General features: G+C 41.3%; 1 protein-coding gene across 3 annotated transcripts; it reads right to left on the bottom strand.

The window, feature by feature from the left end:
* Nucleotides 1-28: 28 nt before the first annotated feature.
* LOC311104867 (electron transfer flavoprotein-ubiquinone oxidoreductase, mitochondrial-like) lies at nucleotides 29-22444 on the bottom strand. 3 transcript variants are annotated; one of them, XM_084146828.1, is made up of 14 exons: nucleotides 21999-22444; nucleotides 21772-21902; nucleotides 19060-19212; nucleotides 15735-15964; nucleotides 12085-12166; nucleotides 11811-11929; nucleotides 11177-11254; nucleotides 10803-10949; nucleotides 10450-10590; nucleotides 9969-10112; nucleotides 8282-8450; nucleotides 7750-7932; nucleotides 7316-7537; nucleotides 29-626 (listed from the first exon to the last, which is right to left on the bottom strand). In XM_084146828.1, the coding sequence occupies exons 2-14, from the start codon at nucleotides 21800-21802 to the stop codon at nucleotides 463-465; spliced, it is 1863 nt and encodes a 620-aa protein (XP_084002954.1). In that variant the 5' UTR covers nucleotides 21803-21902; nucleotides 21999-22444; the 3' UTR covers nucleotides 29-462. The 3 variants fall into 3 exon arrangements, with proteins under 3 accessions (XP_084002954.1, XP_084002955.1, XP_084002953.1); XM_084146829.1 differs by having other exon boundaries at nucleotides 21972-22436; XM_084146827.1 differs by lacking the exon at nucleotides 21999-22444 and having other exon boundaries at nucleotides 21772-21957.

Genomic DNA, 22444 nt, shown 5'->3' with positions numbered 1-22444 from the left:
GTGATTTGTGAATTAAGTTGACACCGAGGCATGGCAAATGTTTATTCACCAACACATTTTTCCCACTAATGACTATGTACAGTATCTCTCAGATCATACACTGTTGTTGCTAATGGTACCTGCAATAGCTAATGAAAATGTAGGCACAGATTCAAGTGTGGGTTGTTAGTCTATTTTGAAGATATCCATATCCAGTCAATGCAGCTTTTTCTGCTCATGGCATACACATCTAAAATACTTTTTAGTAGCATTATTCTTTCAGAAAACTGTACATGTTATATGCCCATATTGAAAGAATATGGTGACACTTTCATATCTAGGCACACAGTATCGGATTCTAAAAGCTGTCTTGGCAGCAAGCCCTGAATGTGTTTTTGCAGCCATCTCCACGGAGAGGGTCTGTATCGTTTTTCTGATCTCACTGCTACAATTGGTGCCTCATGATATGCCTGGAAAAGAAAATCACATTCCGTTGTAGGCTGGTCCTCCACTGCCTTCGGGCACTACCCAGTTGATGTTCTGGCTGGGGTCCTTGATGTCACACGTCTTGCAGTGGACGCAGTTCTGAGCGTTGATCTGCAACCTCATACCTTCTCCAGTCTCAAGGGGAACGTACTCGTATACACCTAGTCAAATCAAATTGTATTGGTCACATACACATTTAGCAGGGGGGAAAGAAGGGCGTCATTTAAGGGGAATGGAAACTCTTAGGAAGTAAAGAGATGTATTCAATCCACTGTAAATTTAACAAACATCTGTATTTTTTGGATTTTGTTATTCAACCAAATTCAATAGAGGTATGGGTAGTGCCATCTTGAATTGCCATAGTAACATTGACGCCAATGCATCATTGGCAGGTTTGAGCAAATTGTGAGTTTTGGCAAGGGACTGAAAGTGAGCGTTGCCACTGGGAGGCTCCTCGACTTCACTGGACCTGAAAGGGTTCTCCTAACTTTGACAGCTTTGTAATTGAGATCAGGACAACAATATTAAGGTAAGTAACTGTATACAATTCATTTTGGTTGGTTATTATAATATTTTTTCCGATTGATAAGATGATTCTGTGAAATGAACTTCTGATAACCAGAGTAGTAGGCAGTCAGCCAAAACGAGGCAAGGTAGCTAACGTTACTGTAGCTATCTACTTGATTTAGCGCTCGTCTTTATGTTGTCGTCTTTGATACGTGTACAAAATAAAATGCTCATAGTCCAATTGAAGAGCATTTGTCATTGCTATTAGCTAAGAGCTAAAATGAACTGGCTAATGTCTAATTCTACAGTAGCTTGCCAGATTCTAGCTTGCCAGCCACAAGAGAAGGCTCCTGTAGGATTGGTATTTTACGAGTAAAGTATGATAACCATATCATTATTTGTCATCTAGATAGCTAACTAGCTACATATTAGCCTAAGCCGAACCCTTATGGCTAGCTAATTGCTATAACTTCTGAACGCTCAGGCTGGTAGTCACTTTCATAACTAGCCTAAATCTTCCTGGTCTACCTGGTAACAATCAATAAATTATTATTGTTATGTACTATTAGGCCTATATACTGTATATTGTCTTTAGGACACTGGTCGACTGAGGAGGAGGACGGTTTAGACATGTCACCTGTGCACCAGGCAGTCAATAGAAGCTGTCCAAGGTGTCAAGGACAGATAGGGGCTGGAGAGACTGGACAACATGCTGCTGAGGCTGCAGACACACCCTCGCAGCCAAGGTGAACATCAATGTACTGGAGGAATACTCTAGAAATTGTTACAGGAAAGATAGAAAATAGCATATGACGTGGATGTTTGTGTTGCACCAGAATGCAAGGCCAAGCAGTTATGCATTATAGGGGACCAACATTGTTTTAGATTGTGGTACTCCAGTAAATGTGACTCATTGCAGACATAGGCACTAGTCTTCACCCAGTAGCTTAGTTTGTCACTGGTCATTTAGCCTCCCTTGCATGCTTTTAATTTGTTCCCATTCTGACTCTGTATTAGGCTATAGCCCTAGTGGAATGTATGTACAGAATACATTTAAGTTGTAAACTGCAATTATTATTACAGTGCCTACAGAAAGTTTTCAGACCTCTTAACTTCAGTGTTCGGTTACAGCCTTATTCTAAAATTGATTACATTTTTCATCAGGTTTTCATCAAGGATCTCTCTGTACTTTCCTCCATTCATCTTTGCCTCAATCCTGACTAGTCTCCCAGTCCTTGCCGTTGAAAAACATCCCCACAGAATGATGCTGCCACCACCATGCTTCACTGTAGGGATGGTGCCAGGTTTCATCCAGATGTAACGCTTGGCATTCGGGCCAAAGAGTTCAATCTAGGTTACATCAAACCAGAGAATCTTGTTTCATGGTCAGAGTCTTTAGGCGCCTTTTGGCAAATTCCAAGCAGGCTGTCATGTGCCTTTTACTGAGGAGTGGCTTCCGTCTGGCCACTCTACCATAAAGGCCTAATTGGTGGACTGCTGCAGAGATGGTTGTCTTTCTAGAAGGTTCTCCCATCTCCACAGAGGAACTCTAGAGTTCTGTCAGAGTGACCATCAGGTTCTTGGTCACCTCCCTGACCAAGGCCCTTCTCCCCTCAGTTTGGCTGAGTGGCCAGCTCTAGGAATCATCTTGGTGGGTCCAAACTTCTTCCATTTAAGAATGATGGAGGCCACTGTGTTCTTGGGGACGTTCAATGCTGCAGAAATGTTTTGGTACCCTTCCCCAGATCTGTGCCTCGACACAATCCTGTCTCGGAGCTCTACGGACAATTCCTTCGACCTCATGGCTTGGTTTTTGCTCTGACATGCACTGTCAACTGTGGGACCTTATATAGACAGGTGTGCCTTTCCAAATCATGTCCAATCAATTCAATTTACCACAGGTGGACTCCAAGTTGTAGAAACATCTCAAGGATGATCAATGGAAACAGGATGCACCTGAGCTCAATTTCGAGTCTCACAGCAAAGGGTCTGAATACTTATGCAAATAAGGTATGTTTTTTTTTATTAATTTTTTTATAAATGTGCAAAAATGTCTAAAAACCTGTTTTCACTTTGTCATTATGGGGTATTGTGTGTAGATTGGTGAATAAATTGTTTTATTTAATCCATTTTAGAATAAGGCTGTAACGTAATGTGGGAAATTATTCTCTTATTTTAGATGTGCTGTTAGCTTAATAAGAAAGCATTAATGATTAAACATAATAGGTTTGTGCTGAACTGATATAGACTGTTTAACATAACAAGCTGTGATTAATGTGAGGAACGTTAGGGGGTAGGATGAGATAAGACTTGTGACACACACACAGCCTCTTTGTTAGACTGCTCAAGGACATGTGTACTGCAAAAGTGCTGACTCTCTGGACAAGTTGTGGAGAAAACAACTGACACCTGGCAACAGTGAAGCGCCAAGGGGCTGGGACCAGCCTGTGCGCCAACGATAGGCTGAGTAAGTCTAAACCACGCTCAGTCTCTACTCTGATAGGCCAGCAGGGAGCGGGAACTATCTCTGTCAGAGTATTTAAAGAAGAACTTATAACAATGGACCAGTTCTCTGACTGCCCTGCGTGGTTTTTCAGTGGACCCGTATATACGAACATCATATTTACCATTGAAGTGTTTTGCATTAATTAAATTACTAGTCTATTTTAGAAGACGTGTATTGACCTCTTTTTGTTCAAATACCAGATTTGAATTGACGCAACTTAACAATTGGTGACCACCGACGTGATCTGGTAGAGGGACTTCGCTGGGTATTGTCCGGCCCATTGGACATCTCTGTCATTGGACGGTGTGTTTCACAAAGAGTCCGGACTACTAAAAACAGGTAAGCAGACACCTATTGTTATATAACTAAAGTTCTGCACATTGGCTTTATCCAAATTAATTTTGTGAAACACCTGTCTGATGTAAGTGAACTAAATTATGAATTATTATACAAATTATTATGAGTAGATAAGCACCATATTGTGACATGCAAACCTGTGGTGAATGTGATGTTAAACCATGGTATTATAGAGTATTGTTCCACCGTCACATACCAGAGGGCTAGGTACGGCTAGGATCGGGGAAAATACTGAAATCCCTAGGCTAGGACCACCAGGGGTGGGAACTGTGGGATATAGGGAATCATTGGTCTAAAAGTGTTGCGCTACTGACACGTATCAGAAGGCTAGATATGGCTAGGATCAGAGGGACACTTACATTTTAGTCGACTCCAGGCTAGGATCACCAGTGGTGAGAACTGGAGGCGTAGGGAATTATTGGCTTAATAGTGTTACGCTATTGACACGTATCAGAAGGCTAGATACGGCTAGGATCAGAGGGACACTTACAATTTTAGATAGTGTTGCACTACTGACACGTATCAGAGGGCTAGATACGGCTAGGATCAGAGGGACACTTTAGAGTGTAGGGTGTTGTATGCATGAGAGTGCGAATGATCCCAGTGTAATAAAAGAGTGAATGCGGGTTATTAAAATTAATAAACCTGTATACCTTGATAGAAAACGAATTAGGAGTTAAGTCTGTGGTTGCTTAAACCGTATAACCCGTTAATAACAATTAGAATAATGAATAACTAGTATGACTAAACTGAAACGTTTGAACTGATATAACTGAACTGTAACGTTTGATGTTTGACACAGCATAATACTGGTTTTAAATAATTAAGTTGAAGCAATTTGGTTTATTATTTAATTTAACGTTTGATGTTTGACCCTGCAAAATACTGGTTAAATAATTAGACTGAAATAATTTGGTTTATCGTTGAAATATAAATATGCACCGACTTTAACTAATTAGGTGGGAATAATTTGATTTAAATAAATAGATAGACATACTTTAAATAATTAAATAACGGACAAATATTACAAATTAAAACGAAAAACAGACAAAACCTGTTCCGACTGGACACAGGAGGGAGAACCGCGAGGGGAGGGGCTGGAGACAGCGAGAGTATGGCTTTTGGAGAGTCAGGAAAGACTAAGAAGTGATTTGTGTCAATTAAGAATTGGCTAAAAACACCACGAAGCGATTATTTGAGAGGTACCTATACATTTCTAAATGTATATGTATGAACTTGCTCACCCGAACGTAGACGTACGTAATGGGTGAGAAAGTAGAGAATATGAGTTTAAGGTTATACCGTTGTTTGATCATGTGATGGGGCTTGATGGGTGATCAGACCATGACTGGTGTGGTTATGGAAGTAATGTATAAATAGTGGAGAGCCAATAGGGGGCTCCATTGAACTATTATGTTTTGTTGGGCATTTCGGTGGCATGGGGTGGGGTCTGTGTGTATGAGTGAATTCGGCGGCTGGTATGGGTGGTGACCGGATACTACTGAGTATTTTTAATGAATTTATTTGCAAATTATGGTGGAAAATAAGTATTTGGTCACCTACAAACAAGCAAGATTTCTGGCTCTCAAAGACCTGTAACTTCTTCTTTAAGAGGCTCCTCTGTCCTCCACTCGTTACCTGTATTAATGGCAGCTGTTTGAACTTGTTATCAGTATAAAAGACACCTGTCCACAACCTCAAACAGTCACACTCCAAACTCCACTATGGCCAAGACCAAAGAGCTGTCAAAGGACACCAGAAACAAAATTGTAGACCTGAACCAGGCTGGGAAGACTGAATCTGCAATAAGTAAGCAGCTTGGTTTGAAGAAATCAACTGTGGGAGCAATTATTAGGAAATGGAAGACATACAAGACCACTGATAATCTCCCTCGATCTGGGGCTCCACGCAAGATCTCACCCCGTGGGGTCAAAATGATCACAAGAACCACAAAAATCCCAGAACCACACGGGGGGGACCTAGTGAATGACCTGTAGAGAGCTGGGACCAAAGTAACAAAGCCTACCATCAGTAACACACTACGCCGCCAGGGACTCAAATCCTGCAGTGCCAGACGTGTCCCCCTGCTTAAGCCAGTACATGTCCAGGCCCGTCTGAAGTTTGCTAGAGTGCATTTGGATGATCCAGAAGAGGATTGGGAGAATGTCATATGGTCAGATGAAACCAAAATAGAACTTTTTGGTAAAAACTCAACTCGTCGTGTTTGGAGGACAAAGAATGCTGAGTTGCATCCAAAGAACACCATACCTACTGTGAAGCATGGGGGTGGAAACATCATGCTTTGGGGCTGTTTTTCTGCAAAGGGACCAGGACGACTGATCCGTGTAAAGGAAAGAATGAATGGGGCCATGTATCGTGAGATTTTGAGTGAAAACCTCCTTCCATCAGCAAGGACATTGAAGATGAAACGTGGCTGGGTCTTTCAGCATGACAATGATCCCAAACACACCGCCCCGGCAACGAAGGAGTGGCTTCGTAAGAAGCATTTCAAGGTCCTGGAGTGGCCTAGCCAGTCTCCAGATCTCAACCCCATAGAAAATCTTTGGAGGGAGTTGAAAGTCCGTGTTGCCCAGCGACAGCCCCAAAACATCACTGCTCTAGAGGAGATCTGCATGGAGGAATGGGCCAAAATACCAGCAACAGTGTGTGAAAACCTTGTGAAGACTTACAGAAAACGTTTGACCTGTGTCATTGCCAACAAAGGGTATATAACAAAGTATTGAGAAACTTTTGTTATTGACCAAATACTTATTTTCCACCATAATTTGCAAATAAATTCATTAAAAATCCTACAATGTGATTTTCTGGATTTTTTTTCCTCATTTTGTCTGTCATAGTTGACGTGTACCTATGATGAAAATTACATGCCTCTCTCATCTTTTTAAGTGGGAGAACTTGCACAATTGGTGGCTGACTAAATACTTTTTTCCCCCACTGTATAGTGGTGATGACAATAGTCCAACTGACAACTTTACCAGGACTTGCCAATGTCAAGCTATTTCCAAAAGCCTAATCTGATGAAGCAACTAAATGACACATTGTTTGCTTAGCTAGCTACATGCCAATGGATAGGCTATCCTCACTAAAATTACATGATCAATTCATGTTTACTGATCATGAAAAGCACTGATGATAGAGCTAGCTAAATGTGGAATAATCAGATCTGTGTAGATCTGACTATGCTCTTCAAGAGGTGACTATATTAAAGCCAAATAGTTAGCTAGGTAGCTATAACATTTATTTAGCAATCCCTTGAAAATCGGCACGTAATTGTCAATGATTTTAGCGGAGCTGGGGGTCTCCTTGCCCCCCAGCAGCCAGATCGTATGCTCTGCACCGTATTGTAACGTTTTATTGATAATTACCTATTGCTTATACCTATCCAACCCTTTCAGATCTAAATGAAGTGCCTATGGTGTATGGGCTGAGGTAGGATTTGTAAATGTGCATCAGTGGTACCTGCTGGACAGAAGCGCTGCTCGGGCCCGTCGTAAATGGCCAGGTTGTTGGCCACAGGGATGCTGTCATCCTTCAGGGTGAGGTGGGGGGGCTGGTCCCCCTCGTGGTTGGTACCGCTCAGAGCCACAGAAGAGAGCAGGTCGAAGCTCAGCTTGCCATCGGGCTTGGGGTACTCAATGGGCGTGCACTCCTTAGCCGGTTTCAGCTGGGCCGAGTCCAAGCCTAGGGTAAAAGAGTTATCAAACCTCAGTTGGTTACAGGCCAGATAAAACAACATTGGTTTGTTCCTTGAGGCAATTCTCAGCATGAGTGCACGATTTTGTTGTGCATTTAGCAAAACTGAGTTGTTGCCTTGTCCAATAACAACTTGGCTAAAACAGAAACAGACAATTTTTCATGATGCATATGTCATACAAAACATCAATATGTTGTACCTGCATGTTTCAGTGTCCATGGCTCCTTCCCTCTAAGTATCCAGTAGAAGACACCGGTGTAGACCATGCCCCCATACAGTCCAAAGTAGTTGTGGAACGACGGCCTGATGTTCCTCACTGCGTACAGCTCTTTCCAGATCCAAGACTTCTTCAAATTGTCCTCATACTCCGGTACGTGAAGTCCTGGAGGACAAATTACCAGAAAATAAGTATAATTGTATTCGGATGACAGTAAAATGTTAGAGATTATCTTGCACCCACAAATGAAATTGCTCATTTACTTTTTGTGTATTTGATAGAATAAAATAAAATTCCATTCATGTACATATATAAATGACACACTGGAGAGAAGAAATTAGCATGTTTGTTTTCCCTATTAGCATTAGAGATAAATGACTAACAAATTACACTCTTTAATAGTGTATTCATTGCATATTTTATAGTGTAGAAATATGCCTTTACCTCACAATTAGCGAGAGGTGTGTGTGAGGGAGCATTTAAATGGAAAAGGTTTTGGTCTGGTTTAACCTACCTGCCGTTTCAGATGATGGGTCTTCGGCTGTGACTTTGGGGAAGATGGCCTCTGCGGCCAGCATGCCACTCTTCATGGCCGTGTGGGTGCCTTTGATCTTTGGTACATTCATGAAGCCCGGACTGCATCCGATAAGCATCCCCCCAGGGAATGTCACTTTAGGGAGGCACTGGATGGAGGAACAGACAGGTAAAGATTGTAATCTTGAATGTAATGGTAAAATGCTTTCACTGAATAAGAACCTGACATAAGATTAATGCATTTCCCATTTTTGATGCCGAGACACACATTGTCACCGAAGCACGCACAGAGCAGGGTTTCCATTACGAAAATGTGGCACTGGACATTTGACAGGCAGCATTTTAAGTTATCAGACCCATATGCATTGGGTGCATAACCTGATTAGGGTTTCCATCCACGGTGCTCAGAATGACAGAAATCACATTTAGATTATTAACAGAACATGGAAGTTGAGGATGCAACGATGTGTGGTCCTTCTTACCGAATTCTGATGCACATTTTGAAGATGTTAGAATAACTGTCCACATGTACTTTTCCTCAGCCAACAAGATGAGTAAAGAACAGCAAAATCACTAGCCTATGTCAATCTACTATCCCCCATAGTAGAAAAGTTGACCTATTCTATTGGTCAGCTTTTCGAGAAAGAAACAGCCTATTCCAAACAGACTCTGGGACAGTTGTGGGACGATGGATCCCAAATTCATACAACCAGTTGGCCTAGGCTACATAAAAAATTAAACATTTAAAAAAAGCAATGAGTCTGATGCAACAGATCTGAACGTTTAGCTTAAAATGTTGATAAAGTATTATTTATTTCGATAAACGCAGCAACGCGCACAAGGCAGTAAGGCTACGCGCGAATGTTCGTTCCATAATGCAATCAATTGGAAAACACCATTGTCAAAGTGCACCACACATGCAAGCGGTTTCATGTGACAGAGATGAAAATATCTGTTTGAAATGTTGAAAGAGGGGAGCTCTAATATGCAACAACTAGCATGGGTTGCTAATATGACTAGGATTGTGCCTTTGGCTACTGGACAATGAGAGAAAGTTGATATAAAATAATTGCCTCTACGGATATGGTCTGATTTTGGCTAGGCTACTTTGAAGCAAGGTAAGACATGCCTCATAATATGTAATAAAACGTTCAGGTTTAAGTATATGTTTTCAAAATGCATACTGCCTCCAGCTCATTGCAAAGTGGTGTGTGACGCGCTGATGAAGCCTGCCTTCCGTTGCATATGCATTTTCTGTTTGAGATGCTGTAGCAGCAGCTCTCGTGCTGTCTGACAGATTTTCCGCTCAAAGGTTCTGTATCTGTATGCTGTAGGCATGTGATAAATAAGATACATAAAACACTGTACACACGCGCCAATTTAATTCCACAGAATTATGCAAATTAACCTATAGAACGATAAGCATGACCAGTCAAATGTATTTCCATTGACTGGTATTTCCATCAATGAATAGGTTAAAAAGCATTACTTCGCAATGGGATTTTTCTTCTTCTCCCGGACAATTGGCCGGCAGCGATTTTATTTATCTGCGGAAATCCGGCTATTACCGGCTAACGGAAACCTTGGCAGAGCCGCACACACCTTTGAGTAATACATAAGTAACATACACATGACACACACACACACACACACACACACACACACACCTGATAGCCTCCCTCGTTGAGGGCCCTGGCTCCGTAGGCGATTCTGTTACCTCCCTCCAGGGTCTTGGCAACGAAGGGGTGGTGCTTCCAGCGCTGGAACTCTCTGAAGGGGCTGAGGTAGGGGTTGGTGTAGTCAAGACCAACCTGGAAGTGGGGAAATACACGGCATTCCGTTTTTGCTACAATCTCTCATTGACCTCAATGTATGATCTTCATAAAAGTTTGAGTTATCACATATCCCAAGTTTTCCCTTTAGGCCCAAGTTGGCCTAATTAAGCTTCACAAGATAAGCTGAGAAGCATCCCCTTAAAAACGCCAATTAGATAAAGGTAGAAGTATAGTGCATTGACATACACTGACCTCAGTTTTACAAAGGTTATTTCATTTAGAGTTTAGACCATTTCCAAGTGTTAGCATGGCTAGTAGTTTGCCTGTTGACAATGGCAAGGAGCCAAAATGGCCACCATTAACCGGGACTCACCACAAAGCCCAAGGCCACCAGTGGCTCGCCCTCGTTCAGGTGGTAGAGGAAGGAGCCGCCATACGTGTTCCTGTTCAACGGCCAGCCCACCGAATGCTCCACTCTGCCCGGTCTCCACTTATTCTCATCAATCACCCACAGCTGGTTAGACAGAAAAATAACACCATTCATGTAAGTCGTTCTGCATAAAGCATCTGCTAAATGACAAACATTTAATGAATATGACATTCTGATTTGACTCCATTAAGATATCTGTATTGTATGACTGATTAAAAACAGAACAGATTATTTGTTTAATTCGGTCCAAATACAAAGATACTATTTCTCAACCAATAGGAGCTTTGGAATTTTACCTCTTTCAGGCCAATGGCGTAGGTCTGTGGTTCACAGTTCTCCCTGAGGTTGAACTGCCTGTAGAGCTGCTTGGCCAAGTGGCCGTGGCAGCCCTCTCCGAACAAGGTCACCTTAGCATGGAGCTCCATCCCCCTCTCAAACACATCCTGCAGAGGCAAATGGAGAGGAGCATGTTATTCTGATACACCAGGGATGAGGCTACTTGTCGTTTTCATAAAACAAATTATATTCAGTGCTGATTCTTCCTTGTTTTTATGAAACTCACAGTTTTTACAGTCAAACTCTATACTGTACAAAATGACCATACCTAGGAGAAAAACATTTGTAGTTTGTCCAAGGAAAATAACTTGGACATAAATCTGCATAAGATTACCTTTGGCGAACCATCCTTAGCGATGCCCACATCATTGGTGGCAATTCCTTTCACACTTCCATCTTCATGAAACAAAACCTTAAAAACAAAATCAGAAATTAAACACTTTTGAAAGTAGAATGACACCTCAAGCAAAAACGATCAATGAAAGCCAGTCACGATACGTCAACATATCACAGTGAAATCGATATCAGGCATGAAAACGGAGCTGGCTCAAAATATCAGTCTACAGTCGTGGTCAAACGTTTTGAGAATGACACAAGTATTGGTCTTCACAAAGTTCGCTGCTTCAGTGTTATGAGATCTTTTTGTCAGATGTTACTATGGTATACTGAAGTATAATTACAAGCATTCCATAAGGCTTTTATTGACAATTACATTAAGTTTATGCAAAGAGTCAATATTTGCAGTGTTGACCTATCTTTTTCAAGACCTCTGCAATCCGCCCTGGCATGCTGTCAATTAACTTCTGGGCCACATTCTGACTGATGGCAGCCCATTCTTGCATAATCAATGCTTGGAGTTTGACGTTCGAGGAAAGATAAATGTACCTTGTCAATGGTAATTGTCACGCCAATATTAATAAGATGGCCTGTGTTTTCTGAAATTGTCATGAATGGTGGGCGGTGCTCACCTCAGCAGCAGCGTAGCCAGGGTATATCTCCACTCCCAGCTCCTCAGCCTGCTCTCCCAACCAATGTACAAAGTGACCCAGCCGCACAATGTAGTTCCCATGGTTGTTCATGGGCAGACCTATGGGAAAATCAAAAAATTTAATAGAATGAAAAACAAAGACTGCACAGTCAAGGCTAATACCATAATAGCTTTATGTTTAGGACAGAGCTTACAGGTGACAAGCTAGAGTTGTCATTTGAAAAGATGTCATGTAAACATGCATGTGCCTTTACCTGGCAACATTGGGACAGGGATTCTATATTTCTCGGTTAGAATGCTAAACAAATCCTCGGTCACTGGTGTATTCAAGGGTGCCTAAGAGAAGAGTACACAAATAACAGAACGTCAACACTTTATTTTTAGCTTAGGTGTTGCTTGCAAGATGTTCCCTTGGGTAGTACACTAGTGTTGTCTAGGACTGTGATGTACTCTCATAGTTATGTCTGTGATGTACTGTGATAGTTATGTCTGCAGTTAGGTATGGCGGCAGGTAGCCTAGCGGTTAAGAGCGTTGGGCCAGTAACTGAAAGGTTGCCGTTTCGAATCCCTGAGCCAACTAGGTGACAAATCTGTCGATGTGCCCTTGAGCAAGGCACTTAACCCTAATTGCTCCTGTAAGTCTCTCTTGTTAAGAGCATCTGCTAAAATTACTTAAATGTAATGTCTGAGACTGAAAAAATAAAACAAGGAATTATGCTGCATATCCCTCACAACCTTTCATAGACTAACAACCTTTCTTAGACTGACGTGCTCAATACTTCAATAATAGAGAGCAGAGTTGTGGACAATTTCATTTTAATCTCTCTCAGTGGAAAGAAACTCCTGCGGAGTGAACTCTGTGTGAAATTGCATCTTTCTTCTGAATGACATTTGAACATGTTCAACAGACCTGCTGAAGCAGCCCTCTGATGTGAGTGCATTTCATTTATAAATCTCTCTCTCAGTGGAACTAGATAGGGCACATCTCCACAGGAGTGTAATTCAATTCATGACTGTGTATGGCCCACTGACTCCAACTCTGCTATAACTAACAGAATAAAATAAGGAAAATCAAAATATTAGCACATAGATCAAAGTTTTGCAGAAATATTCCAATTTGCCCCGAGTGCATGTCACCAGTAAAGTAGGTTTGCCTGATAACCCTAAAGGCTTGCCAGCTAATTATTGATATCGCTGCCCACCTACATTACCCAAAAGAAGGAATACACACATGAGCAAGCAAGCGAGTGGAGTAGGGCTGTGTTTTAATCTAATCAACTATATCTGATGCTTTAAGCTCACTGTTTGACGAAATAATTAAGACACACAAACGACTAGAGGGCTTCTGACCGCAATTGATTTGATTGTGCGGGCCGGGCTTGGACTTGCTTTGCAGTGTAAAAAAAAACAAAAAAAAAACAGCGAGTGATTGTGTGACTAGCACCCGTTGTCTCCCTCTCATCCCTGCAGCAGCAACCACCACAGAACATCAACAGTGTTTATCACGCTGTCCGTCTTGATGACGCTGCAACATAATTACAGCCATTTCTGACTGAAAAGTTCTGTTACCGAAATCCCTCATTTGTTAAGGACAAATATTCCCTATAACCTTAACCCTTGCTCTCTTTACGTGACACATGTATGCATCACATGCACTTGACCAATAGGGCCTGACGTATAGCATATCATAATCACATCAATAAATTGGTTATAACAAACTCTGAACACAGTAACACGTGACAGCAAAATGGATGCAGAGGACGTGACAAACTCGAAATGGGGGAATGTTTGTTTACTGGTTGCTCAGGAGGTAAAGGGGAAGTCAGATGTGTGGAATAGATTTGACTAGTTGTGGAAAATACTGGAGATCAAGAAAAAGAAGTTAAGGAGCAAGCACTGCGTGTGTGCCAAACAGGTGCTGTTAGATTATAATGTAATTTTTCTGACCGTTAAGAACAATGTCAACACTAAATAAATGATAAGCGTACCAGAGAGTCTGTTGTAACGTTTTTTTTTTGTTGTAAAGGCTTTATTACAGCAAAGACTAAACGCAAGCATTCGTGAATGCAATTGCCAAAATGGAACGGTTTATTTATTGTTTACAGCTAATTATTCAAAATAATGTTATTTTCAAACTAAAATGCTTGATTGAATTTAAAACCATGAATGACTCATATGCTGTGTGATGACTTGAATGAATGAATGATTGATTCATACAGTAGCCTAAGTATTGAAATATAGGCCTAAGTAAGTTACGGTATTAGGACTAAACAGGATGCGCTCTTAGGCCTACAGCTCGATCGATGGTGGTTATACAAGGCTGCTATAATAAGTCTACTAATGATAATGCCATTAGTTAGTGTTATAATGATGACCATAATAATAATAAGAAGAAGAAGAAGAAGGAGATCAAGAAAAAGGAGGGTTATTTCTATTAATATTATTTTTCCTGTTTGGAACAGTGTAAACACTAAATAAATTATAAGTAATACCAGAGAGGTAGTTCTAATGAAACAAAAGTGTAAAGCCTTTATTACAGCATAGCAAAGATGAAAAACAGTCGAATATGTGAAATTGTTTATCCGACATGTGGTTGCGTGAGGCTTGGTGCTCACGGAATCAGTAGGCTATTAAACTCAAACAGGCAATAGAAGCAGGATCTGTCTTATTTCTGTAGATATTCAGTGCATTCGGAAAGTATTCAGACCCCTTGACTTTTTCCACATTTTGTTAAGTTACAGATTTATTCTAAAATTGATCCCCCCCCCCCCAAAAAAGTATCCTCAATCTACACACAATACCCCATAATGACAAAGCGAAAAAAACTAAACAGAAATACCTTATTTACATAAGTATTCAGTATCTTCATTGAGATGTTTCTGCAACTTGATTGGAGTCCACCTGTGGTAAATTCAATTGACTGGACATGATTTGGAAAGGCACAAACCTGTCTATATAAAGGTCCACAGTTGACAGTGCACGTCAGAGCATAAACCAAGCCATGAGGTCAAAGGAATTGTCCGTAGAGCTCCGAGACAGGATTGTGTCGAGGCACAGATCTGGGGAAAAGTACCAAAACATGTCTGCAGCATTGAAGGTCCTCAAGAACACAGTGACCTCCATCATTCTTAAATGGAAGAAGTTTGGAACCACCAAGACTCTTCCTAGAGCTGGCCGTCTGGCCAAACTGAGCAATCGGGGGAGAAGGCCCTTGGTCAGGGAGGTGACCAAGAACCCGATGGTCACTCTAACAGAGTTCCTCTGTGGAGATGGGAGAACCTTCCTGAAGGACAACCATCTCTGCAGCACTCCACCAATCAGGCCTTTATGGTAGAGTGGCCAGACGGAAGCTACTCCTCAGTAAAAAAAGGCACATGACAGCCCGCTTGGATTTTGCCAAAAGGCACCTAAAGACTCTCAGACCATGAGAAACAAGATCCTCTGGTATGATGAAAGCTAGATTGAACTCTTTGGCCTGAATGCCAAGCGTCACGTCTGGTGGAAACCTGGCACCATTGCTACGGTGAAGCATGGTGGTGGCAGCATCATGCTGTGGGGATGTTTTTCAGTGGCAGGGACTGGGAGACTAGTCAGGATCGAGGGAAAGATTAACGGAGCAAATGTACAGAGAGTAACTACCTGTAAACTTCATAATGAACGCAATCGTCTTTATCTCCTAATGTATTGCACAAGTTGACTGCAGGTATTTACTTTAGAAATTGCTACAAATATTCACATGTATAAATAAATGTAAAATAAATCGTTTCAACAGTATTGAAAAACCATTGCGTGGTATACCGCCCAAGCCTAACAGATACAGTTGAAGCTAGAGACAGATAGCCTATAGGCCCTATACACACACACTTGACTCCACACAGAGACAGATGAGATGACACTAACATACCCCTCTCTCCTTCCAGTCTGGGAAGAGTTCGTTGAGGGCGCTTGGCTCCAGGCAGGCCCCGGAGAGGGTGTGTGCTCCGATCTGAGACGCTTTCTCCACTAGACACACGCGCAGCTCCTTCTCCTGCTCTTTGGCCAGCTGCTTCAGCCGGATGGCTGCCGACAGCCCCGCGGGACCCCCTCCCACTATCACCACATCAGCCTCGTCGGCAAACCGCTCCATCTCCACACCTGCACAGAGACAAAACGCCACACACAAATAGGTATGTGTCACCAACTGGGTGTGGAACCTCGGTCGTCTGAGCGGCACAAGAATGTGTTAGCCCACTGAGCTACAGCCTAGTCATTATCTTGGGGGAGATCACGCAAGTCTTCAGGTCTCGGGCAAGGTTACACAAGCCTCCATGAAGACAAACTGGAATATTAGTATGTAGTACTATCTAAAATGTCAAAAGTGGAAACTTGTAGTTTTGACATCAGCGTTAACTTGCAACAGCATCCCATAGATGCACATTTAAGGACAAATAGTGTTTTCCACAAGCACATGAGTAGCCAGCCAAATAGAAAAAGTTGACAGACAATATCCCCCAGGATTGCTGAACAAGCTCTATTGTCGTGGCCTCTGGTATATTCTAATGCCTTAATTCCATCTGAAATACACAGCGAAATTATTTAAAACTTTATTGAGTTTACCTCCCTGATTGGAAAAATTAGTTGTGGTATTGTATTTACAATTTAAATTACTGAAAATGTATGAATTCAGTGTATTGTTAGTTTATATAAATATATTCTATGCCTAAAAGATCAGGACTATTTTCTAAGTAAGAGAACATTAAACTTTTATTTCATTTTTACATTTAACCTGTCTTCGAGATTAAAGTATTTTACTGCAAGATATGAATTGAATTTTTGTTCTTCAAATTATGTTTTTTATCAAAACAGAATTTGGGTTATTTACTTAATTTCTTTAAAAATAAATAAATCAAAAGGTTCAATTTAAAAATCAAACAAATTGTGTGATGGGCACTTTTTGAAATGGGTCTCTAAAATAAACGGGTAGGTACTCAATTAAGTTCTGGGTCCATACGTGTTAAGAGAAGAGATAGAACGACATCAGTTCAATTAGTGAAATAATTTCAACAAGTGTTTGCAACTCTTTGAATTTATGTCATTTATTCAAAAAAAATACTTGTTTAACAACTTCTTCTTAAAGAATATTGTAAGTCTGCCGACTTCCAAAGGCTTCAAGCTTCCTTTTAAGAGGCATTTTCTCTGCTATCTTCAATAAAGGTATGACTGAAGAATGAAGCAGATGTTGATCATGGGCTTTGCTACGTTGAAAGAAGCACTTGACTACTCCATTGTCAACACTTGGATTAAATCAGTAGACCTACAGTGCCTTCGGAAAGTATTCAGACCCCTTGACTTTTTCCACATTTTGTTACGTTACAGCCTTATTCTAAAATTGATTAAATAAATAAAAATCCTCAGCAATCTACACACAATACCCCATAATGACATAGCAAAAAACAGGTTCAGAAATGTTTGCTATAAAATTAATAAATGAAATACCTTATTTACAGAAGTATTCAGACCTTTTGCTATGAGACTCGAAATTGAGCTCAGGTGCATCCCGTTTCCATTGATCATCCTTGAGAAGTTTCTACAACTTGATTGGAGTACAACTGTGGTAAATTAAATTGATTGGACATGATTTGGAAAAGCACGCACCTGTCTAGATAAGGTCCTACAGTTGACAGTGCATGTCAGAGCAAAAATCAAGCCATGAGGTTTTCCGTAGAGCTCCGAGACAGGATTGGGTCGAGGCACAGATCTGGGGAAGCGTACCAAAAAATGTCTGCAGCATTGAAGGTCCCCAAGAACACAGTGGCCTCCATCATTCTTAAATGGAAGAAGTTGGGAACCACCAAGACTCTTCGTAGAGCTGGCCGTCCGGCCAACCTGAGCAATCGGGGGAGAAGGGCCTTGGTCAGGGAGGTGACCAAGAACTTCATGGTCACTCAGAGCTCCTCTGTGGAGATGGGAGAAGATTCCAGAAGGAAAACCATCTCTGCAGCACTCCACCAATCAGGCCTTTATGGTAGAGTGGCCAGACGGAAGCTACTTCTCAGTAAAAGGCACGACAGCCCGCTTGGAGTTTGACAAATGGGAACCTAAAGGACTCTCAGACCATGAGAAACAAGATTCTCTGGTCTGATGAAAGGAAGATTGAGCACTCACTTTAACTTCACTGTCTAGCAAGTCCCGATGGGCTTCATATCGAAAATACAAACTAGATATTTAGTTTACTTGTCCCGATGTGATACCATGGGCATATAATCACTACGTTGTATGATTTATGAATGACAAGGATACTGTATACGAGATCAATTTTATTCAGTCAGTTCGACAGCATGTATAAACTAGTCAAGCTTGCTGTTCGTCAATCAAATCACAGTAAGCCTATGTGCCAGCACTTCGTGGCTGCATATGTAACACGCTAAAGAAAATACATTATTTTACCAGAAAACAATAGGCTAAATGGATTTCAACTCATCGTTACCACATTATATGGGACATGCAAATTGACTCACATAGATGAAGGAGCATCATGCTCCTCCGGGTAAAGACATTTGACTTCAACCACAGCGTACACAACACACACACACAGGTACCAGGAAGTGGGACAGACAGCAGACTTAAACCAGCAGTGACTCCTGAGTGGCGCAGTGGTCTAAGGTAAGTCCAAGGTAGGGGAGGGTTTGGCCGGCAGGGATGTGGGTTCGTTTCCCACGGGGGGCCAGTATGGACCAAAAAACAAAAAAACAACGTATGCATTCACTGTAAGTCGCTCTGGATAAGAGTGTCTGCTAAATGACTAAAATGTAAATGTTTCCCTGTCATCGCTCACTTTGTGACTGACAGGCGCCTGTCCTATGAATAGATCGCTATTAGATGCATATCGTTCATTCTAGCAGGAGAGGGCTCGGCTGACTTTTTTTCTGACTTGAGAATTGAAAAGTAGCCTAGCTAATTCATATCGTTCATTCTAGCGGGAGAGGGCTCAGCTGACTTTTATTCTGACTTACGAATTGTAAAAAAGTACCCGGCTGAAAAGGAGTGCGTAACCACTAGAGGAAAACACTGCACATATGTTTGTTTTAGGAAGACAAACCTAATATATTCCCCGCCACTCACATATGAGATGAGTTCAAATGTTATCAGCATTGGTATAAGGTGAGAAAAACAAAGGTGTTTGGGTCTTGCATAATATAACACATTCCATTTCAGACAGTGTGCCAAGGGTGAGGAGGATTACACAGTACCTTCCCATCGTGGGTCTTTATCCCTGGGACAGATTGTGTAGTGTGATGTTATGCGAGGCATCACTGCAGACGAGCAATTCCGTCTCCATGTGTAGAGCTGTGGAGGTGCATGTTCCGCTTGCACTGTTTTCAATGCTCGTATACACCTATGGGCTGCAAAAAAACAAGGCATATCCGGTCAGTGCCAACTGGGACTGACGAGGAAGCTGATAAGGTTAGGTCCTACTGTATAGCTTCAGAGTGTGTACACAAGTTACCTTATGTACAGTACTAACAATCACATAGTTAAAAGTACACTCATGATGGCCTGGGCAATTCATGTCACTGGTTATGATGGATCACAACTGAAGGAGAGAAATAACAAGATATTACTTTGTTTACAGCTATCTTGATGACTCAAGTGGGGTCATACAGCAGAACTGTTACACTGTATAATACATTGCAACTGAATGTGTCACTATTCTTCTGCGTAGCAGCCTATGAGATTTTTATGGGCGTGTTTGCAGCAGTGGAGGTTTATCTCAGGGGGAAGGGGAGGACCATCCTACTCAGCGAATTTCATAAAAATAGTGATTTAAAAATATATATATATATATAATTTTTTAGATAAAACTATAGTAAATTATTCATGTCACCAAATAACTGATTAAAACACACTGTTTGGCAATTAAGGTCTACAGTAGCCTCACCCGCCTCTAGGGTAGCACCATGGTGTAGCCGGTGGACAGCTATTTTTCATCGTCCACTGGGTACATTGACTTCAATACAAAACCAAGGAGGCTCATGGTTCGCACCCCTTTTCATAGACATACACAGTAATTATAACGACTTCCGGAGGACGTCCTCCAACCTATTAGAGCTATTGCAGTATGAACTGACATGTTGTCAATCCAATCAAAGGATCAGATAATTAATCTAGTACTGAAAGCATAAGCTACAGCTAGCTAGCACTGCATACAGTGTGGTGAGTAGTTGACTCAAAGAGAGAGAAAGACAATAGCTGAACAGTTTTGAACAAATTAATTTATTCAAAAATTAAGGAGAAGCAGCAGAGAGAGAGAGATAGCTACATTGTTGTATTTTTTCTCTTAGTTTACCTTTCACTTACTTAGCTAATGCAGCTAATTTAGCCTACTCAACAACCTGGCTGAAAAAGAGAGGAATGCTATTTACGTTGGCTAGCAGGCTAAGGCTATCCAACACTGCAACTCTTCCAAGTTAAGCTAAGCTTTCGGTTTTATTAATTTATTGCCACTGGGGCCCGCCAGTGTAACTGCTAAACTGCTTGCTGTACACTGTACTGCGTGATTGTACAGATGGATTGTGGGTTTACTAACGCGTTAAGTTCTAGTTTGTTGACTATAACGTTAATATGGTAACATCGATGTAGGCTATGTAGTGGTTATGGTATGAAGGTTTGGCTTGGAGAGTTTTTTTGCACCTGGTCACAGACAGCTATTGTGTTGTGCACTGAAGTCCACAAGCGAAGGGAAAAGGTGAGAGGAGAAGAGCGCGTATATGTGAGAAGGAATTCAACAACAAGCAAAGTGATGTTGATGCATGCTGTATGTGGCTGCTATGAAAGTGAACTGTGTGTGTGGGTGATCGGGGGGTATTCATTCCGCCGATTCTGTTGCAAAATGTTTCTTAAACGGAATGAAACGGGGAGGGACCTACCTGAATTTGTCCAATAGAAACTCTCGTTTTGGACTAATTACACCCCAGATCAGCTAGATGCAGGCAAGAGTGTGCAAGGTCGGTATTGAATGTGTCACTATGTCACCTTGATTACTCCAATTTGTCTCTCGACCTGTGCACCTACATTATGAACTTTCATTTGTAGGCTAGGTTGTAGCAACCTCATGATGGGTATAGGGCAAATTCTAGTATCACATAGAAGCGTATATCCATTTATGTTAGATTGAGCTGGGTGAATGGTACAGTATATGAATGACAGTCATCCAATATGCTGTAATAGAAATAAGGCCATATACTTGTTTCTTTGTGTTTTCTTTGTCCTCCCTAATCTTGAACGGCACCAACCGCCACTGGTGTGCAATTGTCAATATGCATGTAAACCAAGTCTATTTAAGTAATGAGATTGTCAGCAAAAGAGTACTGGTATCAGCCAGTTAAGTTATCTATAGCTGTCAACAAATATGGCTAGCTTTCCGAGACAAATGATTCATGCCTTGGCTTGTCAGCAGTTTCACGTCACAACTGTCAATATTGACACTCACTGTCAAGCTAGCTAGCTAGCTAGTTAGCAAGCCAATTACTTTTAAAAGTGCATTGCTATTGATATTAATTTCGTTCAATATTAGTTCAAAACGCACACTGAAAGAGTGAATGTACCAATGTATTTTAGTTTTGCACCTACTAAAATAACATTGGCTGACCAAAAGACTCGTTAATGTGACCTATATTAAATTTGATTTCGACTTTGCCCTATATTTAGCTTAGCTACCTAGCTAGCTAACTAGCTTAGCAAACTGGGCAACGACGGTGCCAGACTGGAGCTAGCGTTTCAAGATTCCACAAAGCTAATGTCAACCATCTTTACTAAGAAAATCTTAGTCCATGCCACTCTCAAATTATAGATACCTTTGATAACTATCATTGACAAATTATGGGGACCAATACGTGTCAAAATGCGAGGCAGAGAACATATGGAAATTGACAGGCGTGTGAAAAACTGGCAAACTAACTTACCTTGAATTGAATATCTGCTAGCTGGAAACATCGTATGAATTGCTGCTAGTGCTAGTTCACCAGCTAGCAGCAGTCCTCTAGGTACCGGCAAAGGGCTCTCGCAGCTCAGCCACCCCAATGATCATGCAAGTCTGTTTGGACAACAAAATTCGTCTCATAACATACCATTGAAGTTGTCGGTAACTCAAAATAGGCGGTACCTGGGTAAATGTAGATCTCACACTGACTGGATAGATGTCGCCAGCTTGTAGTCCTTGTAAACCTCTGTTTCGTTCAGCCATTCCTATGGGGAAAATTAATTTGAAAGAATAGAGTTTTGGGATAAACCGCGAAAATAAGGTCTGAGGTTAACACAGGCTTCGGAGATCTTGTACGTTTTGTTTTATGAGATAATATCAGTAAGTAAACATGACCTTTATGAATTATGAAGCCTTAATGTACTTTTTCAAAATTACATAAATGCTTCAAAATTCACAAAAAGTGACGTTAGCTGATGAAGATTATCTCATAGAACAAAACGTATAAGATCTCCTAAGCCTATGTTTACCACATACCTTATTTTCAGCGTTTATCCAAAAACTCCATTAATTTCCCCGTAGGCTTTGGCCAAGAAGCCATGGCTGAGTTAGTGCCTACAAAAATATGCCATTACTATTGCTTTCTATAGAGCCCC

This window comes from Coregonus lavaretus (assembly GCF_964263955.1).
Source record: "Coregonus lavaretus genome assembly, chromosome: 29".
In the NCBI taxonomy this organism is placed as follows: Eukaryota; Metazoa; Chordata; class Actinopteri; order Salmoniformes; family Salmonidae; genus Coregonus; species Coregonus lavaretus.
The sequence above is the reverse complement of the archived record's forward strand: the minus strand, read 5'-3'. Positions and strand labels throughout refer to the sequence as shown.